This window comes from Macadamia integrifolia, chromosome 2 (assembly GCF_013358625.1).
Source record: "Macadamia integrifolia cultivar HAES 741 chromosome 2, SCU_Mint_v3, whole genome shotgun sequence".
Classification (NCBI taxonomy): Eukaryota; Viridiplantae; Streptophyta; class Magnoliopsida; order Proteales; family Proteaceae; genus Macadamia; species Macadamia integrifolia.
The window spans coordinates 12,582,614-12,598,563 of NC_056558.1; the positions used below are offsets into that span (position 1 = coordinate 12,582,614).

The 15,950-nt window shown below is 38.4% G+C and overlaps 3 protein-coding genes across 5 annotated transcripts; all 3 read left to right on the forward strand.

Annotated features, from left to right (window-relative positions):
- Positions 1–732: 732 nt before the first annotated feature.
- Positions 733–3,783, forward strand: LOC122067527 (F-box protein FBW2-like). Of its 3 annotated transcripts, XR_006136762.1 has the most exons (4): positions 772–914; positions 1,763–2,081; positions 2,201–2,857; positions 2,958–3,783. XR_006136762.1 is itself a non-coding variant. In XM_042631381.1 (3 exons), the coding sequence occupies exons 2-3, from the start codon at positions 1,780–1,782 to the stop codon at positions 2,748–2,750; spliced, it is 852 nt and encodes a 283-aa protein (XP_042487315.1). In that variant the 5' UTR covers positions 733–856; positions 1,763–1,779; the 3' UTR covers positions 2,751–2,956. The 3 variants fall into 3 exon arrangements, 2 of the variants coding, with proteins under 2 accessions (XP_042487315.1, XP_042487310.1); XM_042631381.1 differs by lacking the exon at positions 2,958–3,783 and having other exon boundaries at positions 733–856; positions 2,201–2,956; XM_042631376.1 differs by lacking the exon at positions 2,958–3,783 and having other exon boundaries at positions 2,201–2,956.
- A 1,006-nt stretch (positions 3,784–4,789) lies between these two features.
- On the forward strand, positions 4,790–10,066 carry LOC122059495 (F-box protein FBW2-like). Its single transcript, XM_042622291.1, has 3 exons — positions 4,790–4,925; positions 7,574–7,926; positions 9,452–10,066. Exons 2-3 carry the CDS (start codon positions 7,583–7,585, stop codon positions 9,918–9,920), a joined length of 813 nt encoding a protein of 270 aa, XP_042478225.1. The 5' UTR covers positions 4,790–4,925; positions 7,574–7,582; the 3' UTR covers positions 9,921–10,066.
- A 2,614-nt stretch (positions 10,067–12,680) lies between these two features.
- LOC122059487 (F-box protein FBW2-like) lies at positions 12,681–14,712 on the forward strand. Its single transcript, XM_042622277.1, has 3 exons — positions 12,681–12,886; positions 13,271–13,592; positions 13,735–14,712. The coding sequence occupies exons 2-3, from the start codon at positions 13,288–13,290 to the stop codon at positions 14,309–14,311; spliced, it is 882 nt and encodes a 293-aa protein (XP_042478211.1). The 5' UTR covers positions 12,681–12,886; positions 13,271–13,287; the 3' UTR covers positions 14,312–14,712.
- The last annotated feature ends 1,238 nt before the right edge of the window (positions 14,713–15,950 follow it).

Here is a 15,950-nt window from a genome sequence, read left to right on the forward strand (position 1 = left end):
CCAGTCCAGACTAATTTTCCAGCAGATACTCTCTACTCAAAAAAAAAAAAAAAAAAAAAAAAAAGGGGGGGGGGGGTGGGGAGGGGGAGGTGTACTGACCAACCATGATCATTCAGTAGGTGCCAGTGGTGCCTGATATGTATTTATGTTCCTCCTCATCCAAGCCTCACCATTTTGGGAAAGCCTGGGTATGTTTTATCCTCTTTAGATATCCCCTTTCAGCTTTCTAATCATAGCAAATTTCAATGAAATATAAAACTGGGGGGAAGTGTCTAAATTTGGCAATGTTTGGGATACTGGACTTTGCAATACTCCATAATGAGTAACTGTGTTAAAACATGAACACCCAAATTGAACACCTTGGTGACCATGATCTTATGTTCATGATGGTTTTGAGAATACATGTTCCCCCAATCTCAAAGAGAACAGCCAATGAAGCTTACAGCATCAAACTGAGTTAAATTTTTGAGTTCAAAACACCGGAGTCCGATTCGGTCTTGACTACTGTCCATTTACAATTTAAAATTTCAATTTTCTCTGTGTGATCACTGTGATATGGTTCCTTTCTTTCTTGTATATTTATTCCATCATTTTTAACAGACTCTTTTCCATGGGCCCAGCTAAAGCTTTCCATCTGTCATATCCCTTTTCTGATTTTTCCTTGTCTCTTCTTCTGTGTGTATGTTGCCTTTTGCTTTCCTCTTGGCAATTTTCTTTTACTTTCCACTTGGCTTTTCTTCAGGGTGAAGGAAAACTTTCGCCTTCTTTTAATTATTGTTGTTGTTGTTGATCACATTGCACACAGTTAGGAGGCCTAGCTGTTTTTCTCTCCCCTTCATCTCAAGTGGATAAACCTGTGAGTTTCTTTGCCCTTGCAGTTCCAAAAAAAAACAGAGAAACTATATTCTCCTCGGGTATGCATGATCCATTTTTCTTACTGTATCTTTCCTACAGATTCCTCCCTTGTTCTTTGCATTATGTTAGCCCATTTCATTTTTCATCTTGAAAACATGTTGAGTACAATGCCATAAACTTATTTTTGTGGGTCTTAATTTCCTGCTCTGTTGAAATTCTTGTTTATATTCTAGACTAGATGTCTTAGTGTTTAGCTTTTATTGTTTTGTGGATTTCTTGCTCTGTTCTTTTGCCTGGTTTGTAGATTCTGATTGTTAGAAATATGCAACTTTTTTTTTTCTTTTCTAGTTTGACGTTTAGGATGATTCGCTTCTCCCCTCTTCTCTTATCTGGGTCAGTGGGTTATTGTTATTGAGATGAAAAGATTTTACTTTTTCCAAGCTCAAAAGCGGCATCCTTTCTCTTGCATAAACCATTGAATGGAATGTAGGGGGATCTTGCAGTGCCTTCTCTGTTTCTGTTCTGCCTCTTTCTTGATCTAGCATGTCTTTTGGGCCTTTGATTGGGGTTCGGTAAATATGGTTATTCTGGGTCTTTTCGTGCTTCTGTAATTCTATTTTATTTTTCTGGGTAAGATGTAGTTCTTTTAGAAGGTTCTTTCTTAATTTACTTGGGGATCACCTTCTAGTTCTTCTGTAAATGGTCGATTTTCTTCATTTTATTTAATAATATGGTTTCAAACCATAAGATGGTGGATCTTCCTCATAACTTGTTTCTGGTATTGAATAGTCAGTATTGCACGTTATTGGATATTAAATTTCTTAACAAAGGATACAATTTATACAATTTTTGCTTCCTTCATGTTGGGTTTTTTTCTTTTTAATTCCTATAATGCTTCTGTTGCAAGGTTTGAACAAAGGTTAAATGGAGGGAGGCGATATCCATTGTTGGGACCAATTAATCCCAGATGCACTTGCGTTAATCTTCAACAACTTATCTCTGGAGGAGAAACTAACTGTGATTCCAAGGATTTGCAAATCATGGAGAAAAGCAGTGATGGGGCCTCTCTGTTGGCAAGAGATCGACATTGAGGAGTGGTGCTATGGCCGCCAGCCTGAGCTACTGGATCAAATGCTTCAAATGCTGATTGGAATCTCTGGTTCTCCTCGGAAGCTCTGTGTCGTTGGTCTATCCAACGATGCCATATTCTCCTTAATCGCAGACCAGTGAGTAGAAAAACTCTCCTAATGACTACTTTTTCATGACTCTTTAACAGGTTCAGTTTTAACTCATTTCTCATGGATTTGTTGATCTGAGTTTTATCATTGCTGTTGGTTTTTGCAAGTGCTGGTTCCCTTCAGACCTTGCAGATTCCAGGAAGCAAAATAAGTGATTCAATAGTGGAAGAGGTTGCAGGGAGAATGTCAGCCATCACTTTCTTGGACCTGAGCTACTGTGAAAACATTGGAGCCCGAGCTCTTAAAGCATTTGGTAGTAACTGTAGATTGCTTTCGAGCTTGAGAAGGAATATGCACTCATCAACTTGGATCGTCAACAACGATGAAGCCCATGCCATTGCAACTACAATGCCCGAGCTCAAGCACCTTGAAATAGGCAACATGGACCTCACAACCGAAGGAGTCCTCGACATTCTCTCTGGCTGCCAGAAGCTTGGATACTTGGATGTGAGAGGCTGTTGGCGTGAGAGACTTGATGGTAAGTTCCTCAATGAGAAATACTCAGGGTTGAAGGTGCGGCGTACTTTTGATGATGTCCCGGAGGATATTGATTGGGACAGTTTCAATTTCAAAGAGTATTGGGACGACTACCAAGAGGAGCTTGAGGAGCTGATGGCTGAATGTTTAATGGAGTTGGGTGCTGATGATGGTGCATGATCCTTTGACTCATTTGAGTTTGAAGCTTTCAGCAGTTACCAGAGTGTGTGAACTCATCTTTTAACTGGTGTTGTTATTTACTATTGTTTGCCTGCCAACCTTGGCTAGTAAGTGATGGTTTTATGCAACTTTTCTTAGGCTTTGGCCTTTGGGGATTCCTTTTATGATGTATGTTCTACTCAATATGTTTGATTTACTTTTTGTCAGTTTCAGTCGCTAGCCACCACCAAGAAAAAAATCAATTTTCACTTGAACTGAAATTGAATTAAGGACGAAGAAGATAGGGGACCCAATACAAAAAATTAACCACTCAAGCTGGAATCGAATTAAGAACAGAAGAAGATAAAGAGGACCCAATACAGAAAACAACCACTCAAAACATAGACTTGAAAATGTGCAGGGAAGCAAGGACATAAGCCTGCAACTCTCAAGCATGAAGGTCCAGTGGAGTTCATAACCGAAAAGGAGAAGAAGGCCACAGCTTGCAGAACCTTGTTGGTGGAGTGGACGATTTTGGTCAATCCATACCTTGGCTCCACTTTCCCGTGTGTGTGAGCATAGGATACATTAGGAGGTAGTGTTTTTAACCCTTTTTTTTATTTAAGGAGCAAGAACCCTATCAGTCTCGAGTAGACAACTCCAGCACGAAGGGTCAATGGGAGGGCACATAGGAGCATCTTCAACATACAGGGTGGGGAGTAACATGGTCCTTTCACATCTGTTTGTGTTTGGGCATAGACAACACTAGAGTGACTAGACGAGCAAGGTTCTTTTTCCATTTCATTTATTCTTCATATATTTATTTTCTTCTTTAATTAATCATCTTTGATTCAGCCATCTAAGGTAAGCAAGTTCACCTAGACTCATATTAGAGTATCGTGATGGACGCACTTCCTTCAGAGAGATCGATGAATTTATATGAAAGCCACAATCAAATGATTGCCACTTGGTTTGGAAAGTAGTACTCTTGGTCTTATGTGTACATGCTACAAAATATAAAAATTTATGAACACTAGGATAACCTAGTGGTGGTATTTTTGGCTTGAAGAGCTGGCCTCCAAGAGAGGAGATTGTGGAATCGAACCTTTTCCTACACATTAATAGGTTCCACTATAATCATTAATTAAAAGCTGACATAAGAAATACCAAAAAAATCAAAATACTTCCATTTCTACTCAAAGAGAATGTGATTATGCTTCTATCCACAAGAGATACATCCTCTCTTCTCCCTTTCTTTCTCCACTCTCCTTCATCTAGTCAAATTGGAAATAATAATATAATAAAATAAAATGTTGGAAATTATAGCCGCAGCCCGTCTTTGACCATAAAGCCGACATAAGAAATACCAAAAAAATCAAAATACTTCCATTCCTACTCAAAGAGAATGTGATTATGCTTCTATCTTAAAGAGATACATCCTCTCTTCACCCTTTCTTTCTCCACTCACCTTCATCTAATCAAATTGGAAATAATAATATAATAAAATAAAATGTTGGAAATTATAGCCGCAGCCCGTGTTTGACCATTTTCATTCTTATTTGTAAACATTGGATTTAAAAACCATAAACAATATTGTGGAATTTTTACCATATTATGTAATCAAATCGAGAAAAACCTTTAGACATATCCATAAAGTACGAGAGAAAGAAAATAAGAAGTTTATTTAAGTACTTGTACAATCACTTCATTCGTCAATTTTATAAAAAAAAAAACTTACATGGGGTGTTTAGTGCTCTTCACTGTTTTCGATGAAAGCTAAATGGTTCTCCTTCAATCTTAGTATGATCAGATCCATGCAGTTGTGGGGTTAGTATAGACCCATAGGATTAGTCAAGTTGAAGTCCTAGATAACCGTCGTTATTAAAATAAAAAATTAAAAAGTGAAGGATCTCTTATATTTGTGAGTTGAATCCGCAAAAGCCACATCCACATTTGAGATGATCATAAAAGCAAAAGTCTATTTGGGAATAGTAGCATCTTATTATATTGCCTCGAGTTTGACTTTGGGTCCATTGCTAGCTATACTCTTTGTTGTAGATCACAATGCACACAGTTGGGAAGTGTAGTTGCTTCTCTCCCGCTGCTGCCTCTCTTTTCCTCTTTCTCTTTCTTCTTCATCTCAGGTTAGGCTTTGCTCTTGAAGATCCAAGAAAACTGAGAGACTATTCTGCTCGGGTATGCATAATCCATCTTTCTTTCTGCTTCCTTAATGCCATGAAATCATTTTTGTGGGTTTTAATTCCTTGCTCTTGTTAATATTCTTTTTTTTTTATTTTTATTTTAGATGTCTTGATGTTTAGCTTTTATTCTTATCTGGATTTCTGGCTCTGTGGTTTTGCCTGGTTTGTTGATTGTGATTGTTATAGAAATGAGACCATTTTTGTTTCATCTTATTGTTCTGGATGATTACCTCCCCGCCCCACCACCCCACCCCACCCCACCCCACCCCTCTTCTCTTACTTCTCTTATATGAGTCTGCGGATTGTTGTTATTGAGTGGAAAATATTTTACTTTTCTCCTTGAAAGCTCAAAGCCTTATTGAATGTGTAGTTCCTATTCTTCAATTCCTATTTCTTGATCTATCATGTTTGTTACGTGTGTCTTGAATTCTTATACTCATTTCGAAGATTGACTTGCTTTGACATATTTTGATGGCAATCCGAATGTTAATTTTTCTGAGATCTGTGATGGTAACAGAGGACTTGGGCCGAACCTAGAGCCCATCATTGATCTCGTACAGGGGTGCGAGATCACCCTTGGTGGTACAATATGATCCATCTTAGATACGACCGAATGGATCGACCCGACTTGAAGAAGTATTCATATATTTTATTGTCTTGTTGTGTAAGCAAGAGAGACAATAGTGATTTGAAGATTTTCGCATTATGGTTTTTAGGTGAGAGTTATAGATGCAATTTTTGGGATCAAAATCCTCTGTTTTTCCCATCCATGTTTTCCCTTGTTTTGCTACCTGCAGAACGTGACACGTGGACAATAAGGAGACCAACGGTCAAGATTGGGTGAGGATTATTACATCCGGTGCGTTGGTCTTAAAGTTATCCACGTGTCGCGTTCTGCAGGTAGCAAAACAAGGAAAAACAGGGATGAGAAAAACAGAGGATTATTTTTCCAATTTTTGGGTGTTTTGTGAGATCTCTCTTGTAATCTCTTCGTGCTTATTAAATCCTTTTAGTAAGATCTTTATTTGATTTAGATGGATCACCTTCTTGTTCTTCGTAAATGTAAATGATAGTTCTTTCTTCATTTTCTTTAATAATTTGATTTTTTATGATATATGATGATGGGTCTTCCCCATACTCTATTTCTAGTATTGATTAGTCAGCATTTCCCATTTTGGGATATTAAAATTTTGGACAAAGCGGGCACCCTAGTTTCCATTTGGTTATTGCATGGAAACCTTTCTTAATACATCCACTACTTTTAAACAAGGTTCAAAATTTTGTTTCTTTTCAGTGTTTCAATGGGTTCAGAAACACCGAAATATCGAAATTTCTACGAGATGGTTTTATTTATTTATTTTTTCTCGATTGATTGTTTCGGTGGTCAAATAACCATATTTTGACCTGAGAACTTAAAAATGTAAAAATATTAGAACATGATATTGTTTTACAGTTGCAACTTTATTTGGCAACAACCCTCGAACTGTTCTGGAAATTTTACCAACATGTATTTATGTACTATTTCAAAAAAAAAAAAAAGTTTTAAAGAAAGAACTTTATTTTTCCTAAGCTTTGAATGTGTAGATCTTCTTCTAAAAGTCTAATAGAAGTAAAAATTTGTGATGATGTGGCTAATTAGATGCTTGTTAAAGTATTTTTCCTTCAAAACATGCAAATGGAATCAAAACCACCGAGATAGATGAAACAGAGTCAAAATTTTGACAAGATACCAAAATGATACTGAAATTTCGACTCTATCTCAACAAAATTGTGTATTTATAAGCCTTGGAATGTATTGTTTCGATGAAATACCGAAACGATACCAAAATTCGATACACATACCATTTCGTACCTTATTTCGTTTCAACCCAAAAAAAAGCCACCGAAATAATGAAATTTCGAACTATGCTCCTATATGAAACCCAAGTGGTCTTTCTTGCTTTTTTATAAAGAAACCAAGAAGTCATAATCTAATGTTTCGCATCAATCACTATTTATATTTATTAAAGTGATGTATAAGTTTCGCATCAATCACTATTTATATTTATTAAAGTGATGTATATAAAGCTTAAACTAAAGTCATGGTTGCCAAAGTCCTAACTGACAGCCTTTTGAAGTCTTCACTACATAAAAATAACCTTTTAAAGTCTTCACTTAAAAAAAATATATATATTTTAAAGTCTAACCAAATAATCCATTCCTAATTTATGACTTTAGAGCAAATCTCATTTAGCTGTGACTTTTCAAATTTGACTCTTCTCCAATTACTAGGATGCCCAAGGAGGCGTTCGACAGTGGGGATGAGCCAAACACACATCCAAACATATGGGTGTGCACCCCAAGGTCCTCCTTGTTGTCCGATGCCTCTTTGGGTGTCTCAAAAGGTGTTGTACTTCTTTTATTTCACATTTTCATGTGCTCAATCTCATTAAGTTGGAATAAGATTGATGTTAGTTCATTTGCCAATAAACTAATTTGATGATTCCGTCCAGTACTAGTGGTATAAGATTCCAGAGGTTACTTTCTACTTTTAGTTTCTCATGGTCTATCTAAGAAGGTAACTCAACACAAAAATATTGGCATGTGTGGTGCATTAATGACCCTTTTAGTTGCATAACTATTTCTTCTTTCATATTTTTATAGAAATATTAAATGGAGGGAAGTGAGATCCGTTGTTGGAATGAGCTATTCCCAGATGTGCTCTGGTTAATCTTCAGCAAAATATCTTTTGAGGAGAAATTAACAGTGATTCCAAGGATTTGCAAATCATGGAGAAAAGTAGTGTTGGGGCTTTACTGTTGGCAAGTGATCGATATTTTGGCATGGAGCCACTACCGGCCCAAGCAACTGGCATGGAAAGGGATCAACTTTGAAGAATGGATTTTCCAGTTGGATCAAATGCTTCGAATGCTTATCATCAGATGCTCTGGTGCTCCTCGAAAGCTCTGTGTCTCTGATATACCCAACGATGCCATATTTTCCTTTATTGCAAATCAGTAAGCAAAAACTCTCCCAATGCCTACTTTTTCACAATTCTTAACAAGTTTATTTTGAACCCAATACTCCAATTTTTTTTTTTTTCACATTCTTATTTGTAAGTATTAAGTTTGTCTCGAATTCTTGACCTACTCCAACATATTTTGGTGGTGACTCGAATGAGATTTTTTTCTAAGATTTGTGAGGGAAGCAGAGCGGCCCAACCCTGTACGGTTCAACCCGATGGATCGACCCACGACTTAGAAGAGTATATAATGTTCTATTGTCTGGTTGAACAAGCAATTATCATTGGGGGATTTTTCAAGCTAGGGTTTAAGAGCAAATTTTCTCGTCGGTGCTTGGGTGTAATATCTTTTCTACATAATTAAACATCTTCTTCTTTGCTTGAGGATGTAGCACACTGTAGAAACGCAACCCTAAAACGATGCAGAAGATAATGGAAAAACAAGAACAAGCAATGCACACAGATTTACGAGGTTCGACAAGATTGCCTATGTCCCCGGTGAGATGAGATCCTGCTTCACCATGAATGGAGAATAGAGTTACGACGCCTGTCTCTCACACCTCTCAGCAAGGATTAAAGTATCGGTATCGGTCGCTGTATCGGTCGGTCAAAATTAAGATACGTATCGGAGGGTATCGTATCGTATCGGAGATACATTAAGATACGCTAAAGATACACACATAAATGGATAGGAAACATTTTTTTAAACACTTTTGCATAAAGAATTTGTTAAAAAAAGCTATTGATAACATGTATTATGCATAAACACTAAATTGAGGGTACCGTACTAAGAATTCAAGGTCTGTAGTTGTCCCATAAATGTAAAATCCTTGTTCCCAACCTTGATTTCCACTTTAGTTAGAGAGAAATATGGCTGACAGCAACTTTGGAACAAAAACCCTTCAAAAAATCGTTTTTTTCTGAAAAATTACCCATATTGGCCATTATATGACCGTAGCGCCAATACGTATCGATACTCACCGATACGTACCGATATATATATCGATACTCACCGATACATGCTGATATATACCAATACGTACTGATCGATACATACCGATACTCACCGATACGTACCAATACATACCGAAACGTACATTTTACCTCAATTTTATATTTTTCATAGAGTCGTATAGAGACATGTCGTATCGTATCGATGTGTATTAGTGGTGTATTGAAGCATATCGGTATGTATTAGTGGTGTATTGATGTATATCGGTATGTATTGTAGGATATATATTGATACGAAATGATTTAAAAATTCAATGTATCGTATCGGTGTGTATCGTATCGACCGACTAAATTTAAGATACGTATCGGAGGGTATCGTATCGGTATCGGAGATACTTAAAACCATGCCTCTCAGTATTGCTTGTATTACAGAAAAAGAAACACTAACTACAAACATAGAGCGAAAAACCCTAATCCAAAAAGTACACAATTGCCCTCAAATAAAAAATTCAAGCAGTGAAGTCATGGATTTGGTGATTTGAATTTTGTCATTGTTGTTGGTTTTGCAGTGCTAGTTCCCTTGAGACCTTGCAGATGCCAGGAAGCAAAATAAGTGATTCAATAGTGGAGAAGGTTGCAGGGAAAATGTGTGCCATCACTTTCTTAGACTTAAGCTACTGTGATAACATTGGGGCCCTTGCTCTGGAAGCATTTGGTAGTAATTGTAGATTGCTTTCGAGTTTGAAAAGGAATATGCACTCACCCTCGCTAAGTGGGGTTTGCCAGGACGATGAAGCCCGCGCCATTGCAAGCACAATGCCTGAGCTCAAGCACCTTGAGATAGCTGATACGAACATCACAACTGAAGGGGTCCTAGACATACTTTCTGGTTGCCAGAAGCTCGTATTCTTGGATGTGAGAGGCTGTTGGGATGTGAAGCTCGATGATAAGGTCCTCAATGAGAAATGGTCTGGGATGAAGGTGCGGCGTTATTACTATTGTTCTTTTGATGATATCCCTGAAGGATTTGTGATCTGAATGAATGATGAGAATTTAGTGTAAATCTCTTTACTGGTGGTGTTGTTTGGCTGCAAACCTTGGTGTAAGAAATAACATGTATCCTCCTTCCTTCTATGGACTAAGTTTTCCTTCACCAGTAGAAGGATGATGTGACTATGTTGTTAGACTCTCGTGTCATCATTAACTTTCAACCAATATTATGTGTGAGTAGATCAGGTCCTCACACAAAAATCATTCTCATACATGACTGATCCACACATATGGAATTCACCCAAGGAGAAATCCTGTGGTGGATTCCATCTGTGCGAATTAGACCATACAAGAATGATTCTCATAAGAAAACCTGATCCACACTCATATTGAATAGGATCAAAATTATTCCATTTCACACCAACCCGATGGAACCGATAACCATGTCAATTATTTTGTCAACAAAAAAGATGCTGAAAAAAAAATTGTTAGCCTTTTAAACAATAGGGTTCGTTCAGTGAAATTATAAAAATCTTAATTTGGACATACACACTTAGAAGAGATATCAAATACCAATCAAAGGGATTTAGATCTCTCCAGGTTAGAGGGGGAACGGCCAAACACAAAATAGGAGAGAGAGAAAGAGAGAGAGAGAGAGAGAGAGAGAGAGAGAGAGAGAGAGAAGAGGGGGTTTCATTCTCTTTGGCTGGTCCCTCTACAGTCTCCAACCACCTCGGGTTATAGAGGATATGGTGGCTAAAAATCTCAGTCTTATTAGAAAAATAGAATCCTGTTGGTGTATGATGTTTTGTATTCCGTCGCAGTTTAATCTAGGGAGTACTAGTACAACACCTAGATAGGCAGGACGGCGGTCCCGTTAGCCGGTTAGCGAGTCGTGGGGGTTGCAAGGGGGGCAGGAGGCCCCCCTGCATAGCAGGGGGTGTAGGGGGCGCAGCCCCCCTCTCGAATTTTTTTTATTTGAGAGCAATTGTAGTTTAATTCGGATTAAGGTTTTTTTTTTTACTATATATTTGTAGCGAGGGTTTCTTTCTCTATAATACAAGTAATACTGAGAGGTGTGAAGACGAGCGCTGTAACCCTATTCTCCATTGATAGTGAAGCAGGATCTCATCTCACCGGGGACGTAGGCAACCTTACCGAACCTCGTAAAATCCGTGTGCATTGTTTGTTTTGTTTTTCCATTATCTTCTGCATCATTTTAGGTTGCGTTTCTACAAATCCATACTCAAAAGAGTCGTCTGCATTTTTAACCACTACCAACTTGAGATAGATATTTGATGTTTTAGCAGCATGGAGGAGATCATCAACCAAAACACTAATAATGAAGTAAAGTGAAATTGGATGTATTCAAAAGATCAGCATTACAAATCTACAAGGGAATGGAATCCATTCATTGTGTGATGGGGGTATTGAAAGGGTATTAGTTTAGGGAATATACTAAAATCTTAGAGGGGGTTTGTGAACCCTACAATAGGGTGACGAACATTCCATTCCATTGGAGGAAAACTCCAATCTTGCCATGAATTCTAACTTTATTATGCAGCAAATTCCACCTTGGATGATTCTCCAGTCACTCACTCTGAAAGTTTCCGAGAAAAATTTGTTAGTTTTCTAAATTTTGGAAGAATCCCTGTATTGGACCAATTTAATATAAAATTTTATTTTTATTCATATTGACAGATCCGTATCGGGAGACGTATTGGTTGACATTAGTAGGTAGATTATGCCGATTCCCATCCATAAAAAGATGATCAGATCCTCTCCCGCATGGGACAGAGCTCAATGCACATGTGATCGGTATAGAATTGCGTGGATCATATTGGCATTGGTCGAGCGCGTTTCCACGTTGGTGGATTGATGTGGGATTCTTATACTATTTATAGTATGGGAACTGAATACTCTCTGGTCATACGGTCCTTATATCTACATAAAATCACAAAATGATGCCCATACCCAGTTGAAACCCAAAAATAAAAAGTTCACATAATTAATATCTATGTGTGTCTCCTCGTTGCCCCTACTCAGTTGAAACCCAAAAATAAAAAACTCATATCATTAATATCTATACGCATCCTCTCATTCTCCCTCCCTTATTTGGCACAGGTCGTGTGACCGGAGAGTATTCATTTACCCTAATACAATTTTACATTTTAAATTTTTTCTCCGATGTGGAAGTGTCCTTCCATGATTTTAAAACTTGGATCGAATCAGTATCAGCTTTGCTCGAATACGATGTTGAGCTATCCAATTCCGATAAATGATAAGACCAAGGGTAAAAATGTAATAAAAATTTGAATTTTATTAAAAAGCTGAAATAAATCTGTCTGATACGTCAAATCCAAGTCGATCCAGTTTGATATCAGATCGGTATCGGCCATAACCAATCCAAAGGCCAATCCGAATTGGTATCGGAAATGCAGGACTCCCTTCACTTAGGGCCCGTTTGATAACTTTTCTAAAAACACATTTTTGCCGTTTCTGTTTCCAGAAACAGCAGAAACAGACTAAAAAGCGTTTGATAAAACTGTTCCGTTTCACTTATTTTCAGAAATAGAAATAGAAATTTTTACTTATTTATGATTCAAGAAACGACCTAGGCGAAACAAGCTTGTTTCGCCGTTTCTAGAAACGACTTGTGGTCATTCTTTCATTGGTTACTATTGATTTCTAAAAACATGACTTATCAAACACCTTCAATTCCATTTCTGTTTCTAGAAACGGAAATTTATGTTTCTGCCGTTTCTTGAAACAGAAACGACAGAAACGTCATCAAACGGGCCCTTTCTCCTGTTTCTGCGCGTTTGCTTCTGCTTTCCTCTTGGCTTTTCTTCTTGGAGAAGGAAAACTTTGGCTTTCTCACACTGCACATGGTTGGGAGGTGTAGCTGCTTTTCTCTCCCCTTCCACTTCTCTCCCCTTCATCCCAGGCGGACAAATCAGTGAGCCTTGCCCTTGCAGATCCAAGAAAACGGAGAGAACTTATATTCTCCTCGGGTATGCATAATCCATCTTTCTTTCTGTTTCTTTTCTGCAGATTCCTCTCTTCTTCTTTGTCTTCTGTCGACCCATTTCATTTTCCTTTTGGAAAAACATTTTGAGTTTGATGCCATAAACTCATTTTTGTGGGTTTTAATTTCTTGCTCTGTTAATGTTCTTGTTTATATTCAACATATCTGTTCTTTTTACTAGTTTCGTGATCAGGATGATTTGCTTCTCCCCTCTTCCCATATTTAAGTCCTTGGATCCTAATTAGACAGAAAAAGATTTTATTTTTACCCCTTGCAAACGCAAAAGTTGGGGGTTCACAGACTCACAGTGCCTTCTCTGTTTTTGTTCTTCATTTTTCAATAATCCTATTTATTTTGTGTCTGTTGCAAGGTTTGGATAAAGATTAGATGGAGGTAGGCGATATCCGGTGTTGGGACCAGCTAATCCCAGATGTACTCGGTTTAATCTTCAGCAAATTATCTCTTGAAGAGAAATTAACTGTAATTCCAACGATTTGCAAATCATGGAGAAAAGCAGTGATGGGGCCTTACTGTTGGCAAGAGATAGACATTGTGAAGTGGTGCTACCGCTATCAGCCTGATGAGCTGCTAGATCGAATGCTTCAAATGCTGATCGGAATCGTTGGTTCCCCTCGGAAGCTCCGCGTCGTTCGTCTACCCAACGATGCCATATTCTCCTTCATAGCAGACCAGTAAGCAGAAACTCTCCAAATGCCTACTTTTTCACAATTTTGAACAGGTTTAGTTTAAATCCATTAGTCCGATTTTAGTCATTTTTGTATTCTTATTTGTTAGTCATGGATTTGTAATGATCATTGGTGTTGGTTTTGCAAGTGCTGATTCCCTTCAGACCTTGCAAATTCCTAGAAGCCGAATAAGTGATTCAATAGTGGAAGAAGTTGCAGGGAGAATGTGTGCCATCAGTTTCTTGGACCTGAGCTACTGTGATAACATCGGGGCCAGTGCTCTGGAAGCATTTGGTAGGAACTGTAGATTGCTTTTGGGCTTGAGAAGGAATCTGTACTCATCAGGTTGGGTCTGCCGTGACGATGAAGCCCACGCCATTGCAACCACAATGCCCGAGCTCAAGCACCTTGATATGGCTTTCATGAACATCACAACTGAAGGGGTTCTTGAGATTCTCTCCGGCTGTCAAAAACTTGTATCCTTGGATGTGAGTGGCTGCTCTGATGTGGAACTTGATGATAAATTCCTCAATGAGAAATGCTCCGGGCTAAAGGTGGGGCGTGGTTACTGTTCTGATTTCGATATCCCGGAAATTCCAAAATTTTGTTTACACGGTGGATATCTTATCGACGAGCAGATATATTATGTATTGGACGATGAGTACTTTCACAATGATCAGATTTGTTATATGGCTCCCGATGAATGGTATGAAGATATTAGTTAGAGCAATGGGTACTCGTCCGAGGAACAGATTGAATTTGTTGAAGAACAAGGTTTTGACTTTTGAGTACTCACCCAACAAGATACCTGAAGAACTGATAGCTGATATTTGGAACTCATAACTTATCTTCTTGATGGTGCAGAGTTTTGGTATAACTCTTCTCCTTTAAGAAGCTTAGGAGTGTGTGAATTGTGATCTGAATTAAATGACTTCAGCTTTAAATCTCTTTAATGGTGTTGTTACTACCATTTGGCTGCCAACCTTCGCGTAAGTAATAGTTTGTATGCAACTTTTCTTAGGCTTTGGCCTTGGGTGATTCCTTTTATGTATGTTCTCTCCTCTCTCCAATGTTTTTGATTTAGGCAAAAATAAAATGGAACGGTGAAATGGGATGGTTTGGGTGACGACCGACCAATGTGAGTACTTTATCAGTATTGATAGGGTAGTTTTGGGGTGGCAAAAGGTTGCTTGGTCTAATTTCGATCGGTTTGAATCAGTTTTATGTGCCTCTGCAAAAAAGTTGATTCAGTGTTGGATCAATATAGTGGGGCGTAGGGGAAGGAAGAAGAAAGAGGAACTAAGATAGGGAGCCACCGGAGAAGAAACAACTTGTTGGAAAAGGGCAGGAACCCATGGGTGATGACTAAGAGAATAAGGGGATCATTATCAGGCTACATGGGCCTTGGGCAGCGCATGGGCCAATGAGAACACACCCTGAAAATTTAATGGTGGTGAAAAGTTTTCATATCACATGGGCAAGGAGATGATTTTACCTTTTCTGTGTCTAGATGCAAGCGCCAAGGGATTTGCAACCTTATTTTACTTTTTTTTATGATTATTATTTTTTTTAAATAGGGATAACTTTCTGGAATGGTCCACCCCCACATATCTGCCACTGTGAGATTGGATTGTAGGTAAACCCCAATTTACTTGTACACATGTAAATTTCAGTCCAAACAAAATTTGCCAACCAGCAAATTCAGCAAATTTGAAGTGAAAATTTAGAACTAGAGGATGGAGCACAGCAATGGTCTGAGAGTGCACCTCAGCAGATAGGCTCAACAGGGGCAGAACATGGGTGGGATTTTCACAGGGGCAAATGTTGAGGGTGTGATCTTGTATTCGATCGCTTGCATAAGTGGGCTTATTTTGAAGGGCCATTAAGAGGCCAAAAGAGATGTTCAAAGAGAACCAAGTCTGCCAGACCCTGAAGACCTTATTCACACACCAAACATAGGCATATGTCTGGTTTTGGGAATAATGCAGACGGAACAAGAGACGCCCCTTTATTGGGGGAGAGTCGAACAACCGAATTCAACCTGGACTCAGGCAAGGCTCAACTCCACTGGCAGCCACCACCACTCCAAGAAGCTTTCCCTATCTTTTGTCTTTTTTATTATCAGATAAAAAAAAGAACAAGTTTCTAAACTCTTTAGTCTTATCTAAAGGAGCTCAGTCTAGGCTACGATCACCTCACCTTTTCAAGGATTTCAGTCTAGGGTACGATCACCTCACCCTTGGTCGGAGTACTTTTGAGCTCATAGCTTCAGTATTGGTATCATTTGAAGCTCTCCCCTCTACTCCTGGTAGTAAGCTTAAGTTGAACACGGACAGTTGCAATGAGAAACTCGCTTAATGTTTT

What these genes read in the sequence shown, in the direction of transcription:
- LOC122067527 (XM_042631381.1), top strand. Translation starts at nt 1,780, where the DNA reads ATGGAGGGAGGCGATATCCATTGTTGGGACCAATTAATCCCAGATGCA. An exon ending in TTCTCCTTAATCGCAGACCA is followed by an intron (nt 2,082 to 2,200) that starts GTGAGTAGAAAA and finishes GGTTTTTGCAAG; the next exon opens with TGCTGGTTCCCTTCAGACCT.
- LOC122059495 (XM_042622291.1), top strand. Translation starts at nt 7,583, where the DNA reads ATGGAGGGAAGTGAGATCCGTTGTTGGAATGAGCTATTCCCAGATGTG. An exon ending in TTTTCCTTTATTGCAAATCA is followed by an intron (nt 7,927 to 9,451) that starts GTAAGCAAAAAC and finishes TTGGTTTTGCAG; the next exon opens with TGCTAGTTCCCTTGAGACCT.
- LOC122059487 (XM_042622277.1), top strand. Translation starts at nt 13,288, where the DNA reads ATGGAGGTAGGCGATATCCGGTGTTGGGACCAGCTAATCCCAGATGTA. An exon ending in TTCTCCTTCATAGCAGACCA is followed by an intron (nt 13,593 to 13,734) that starts GTAAGCAGAAAC and finishes TGGTTTTGCAAG; the next exon opens with TGCTGATTCCCTTCAGACCT.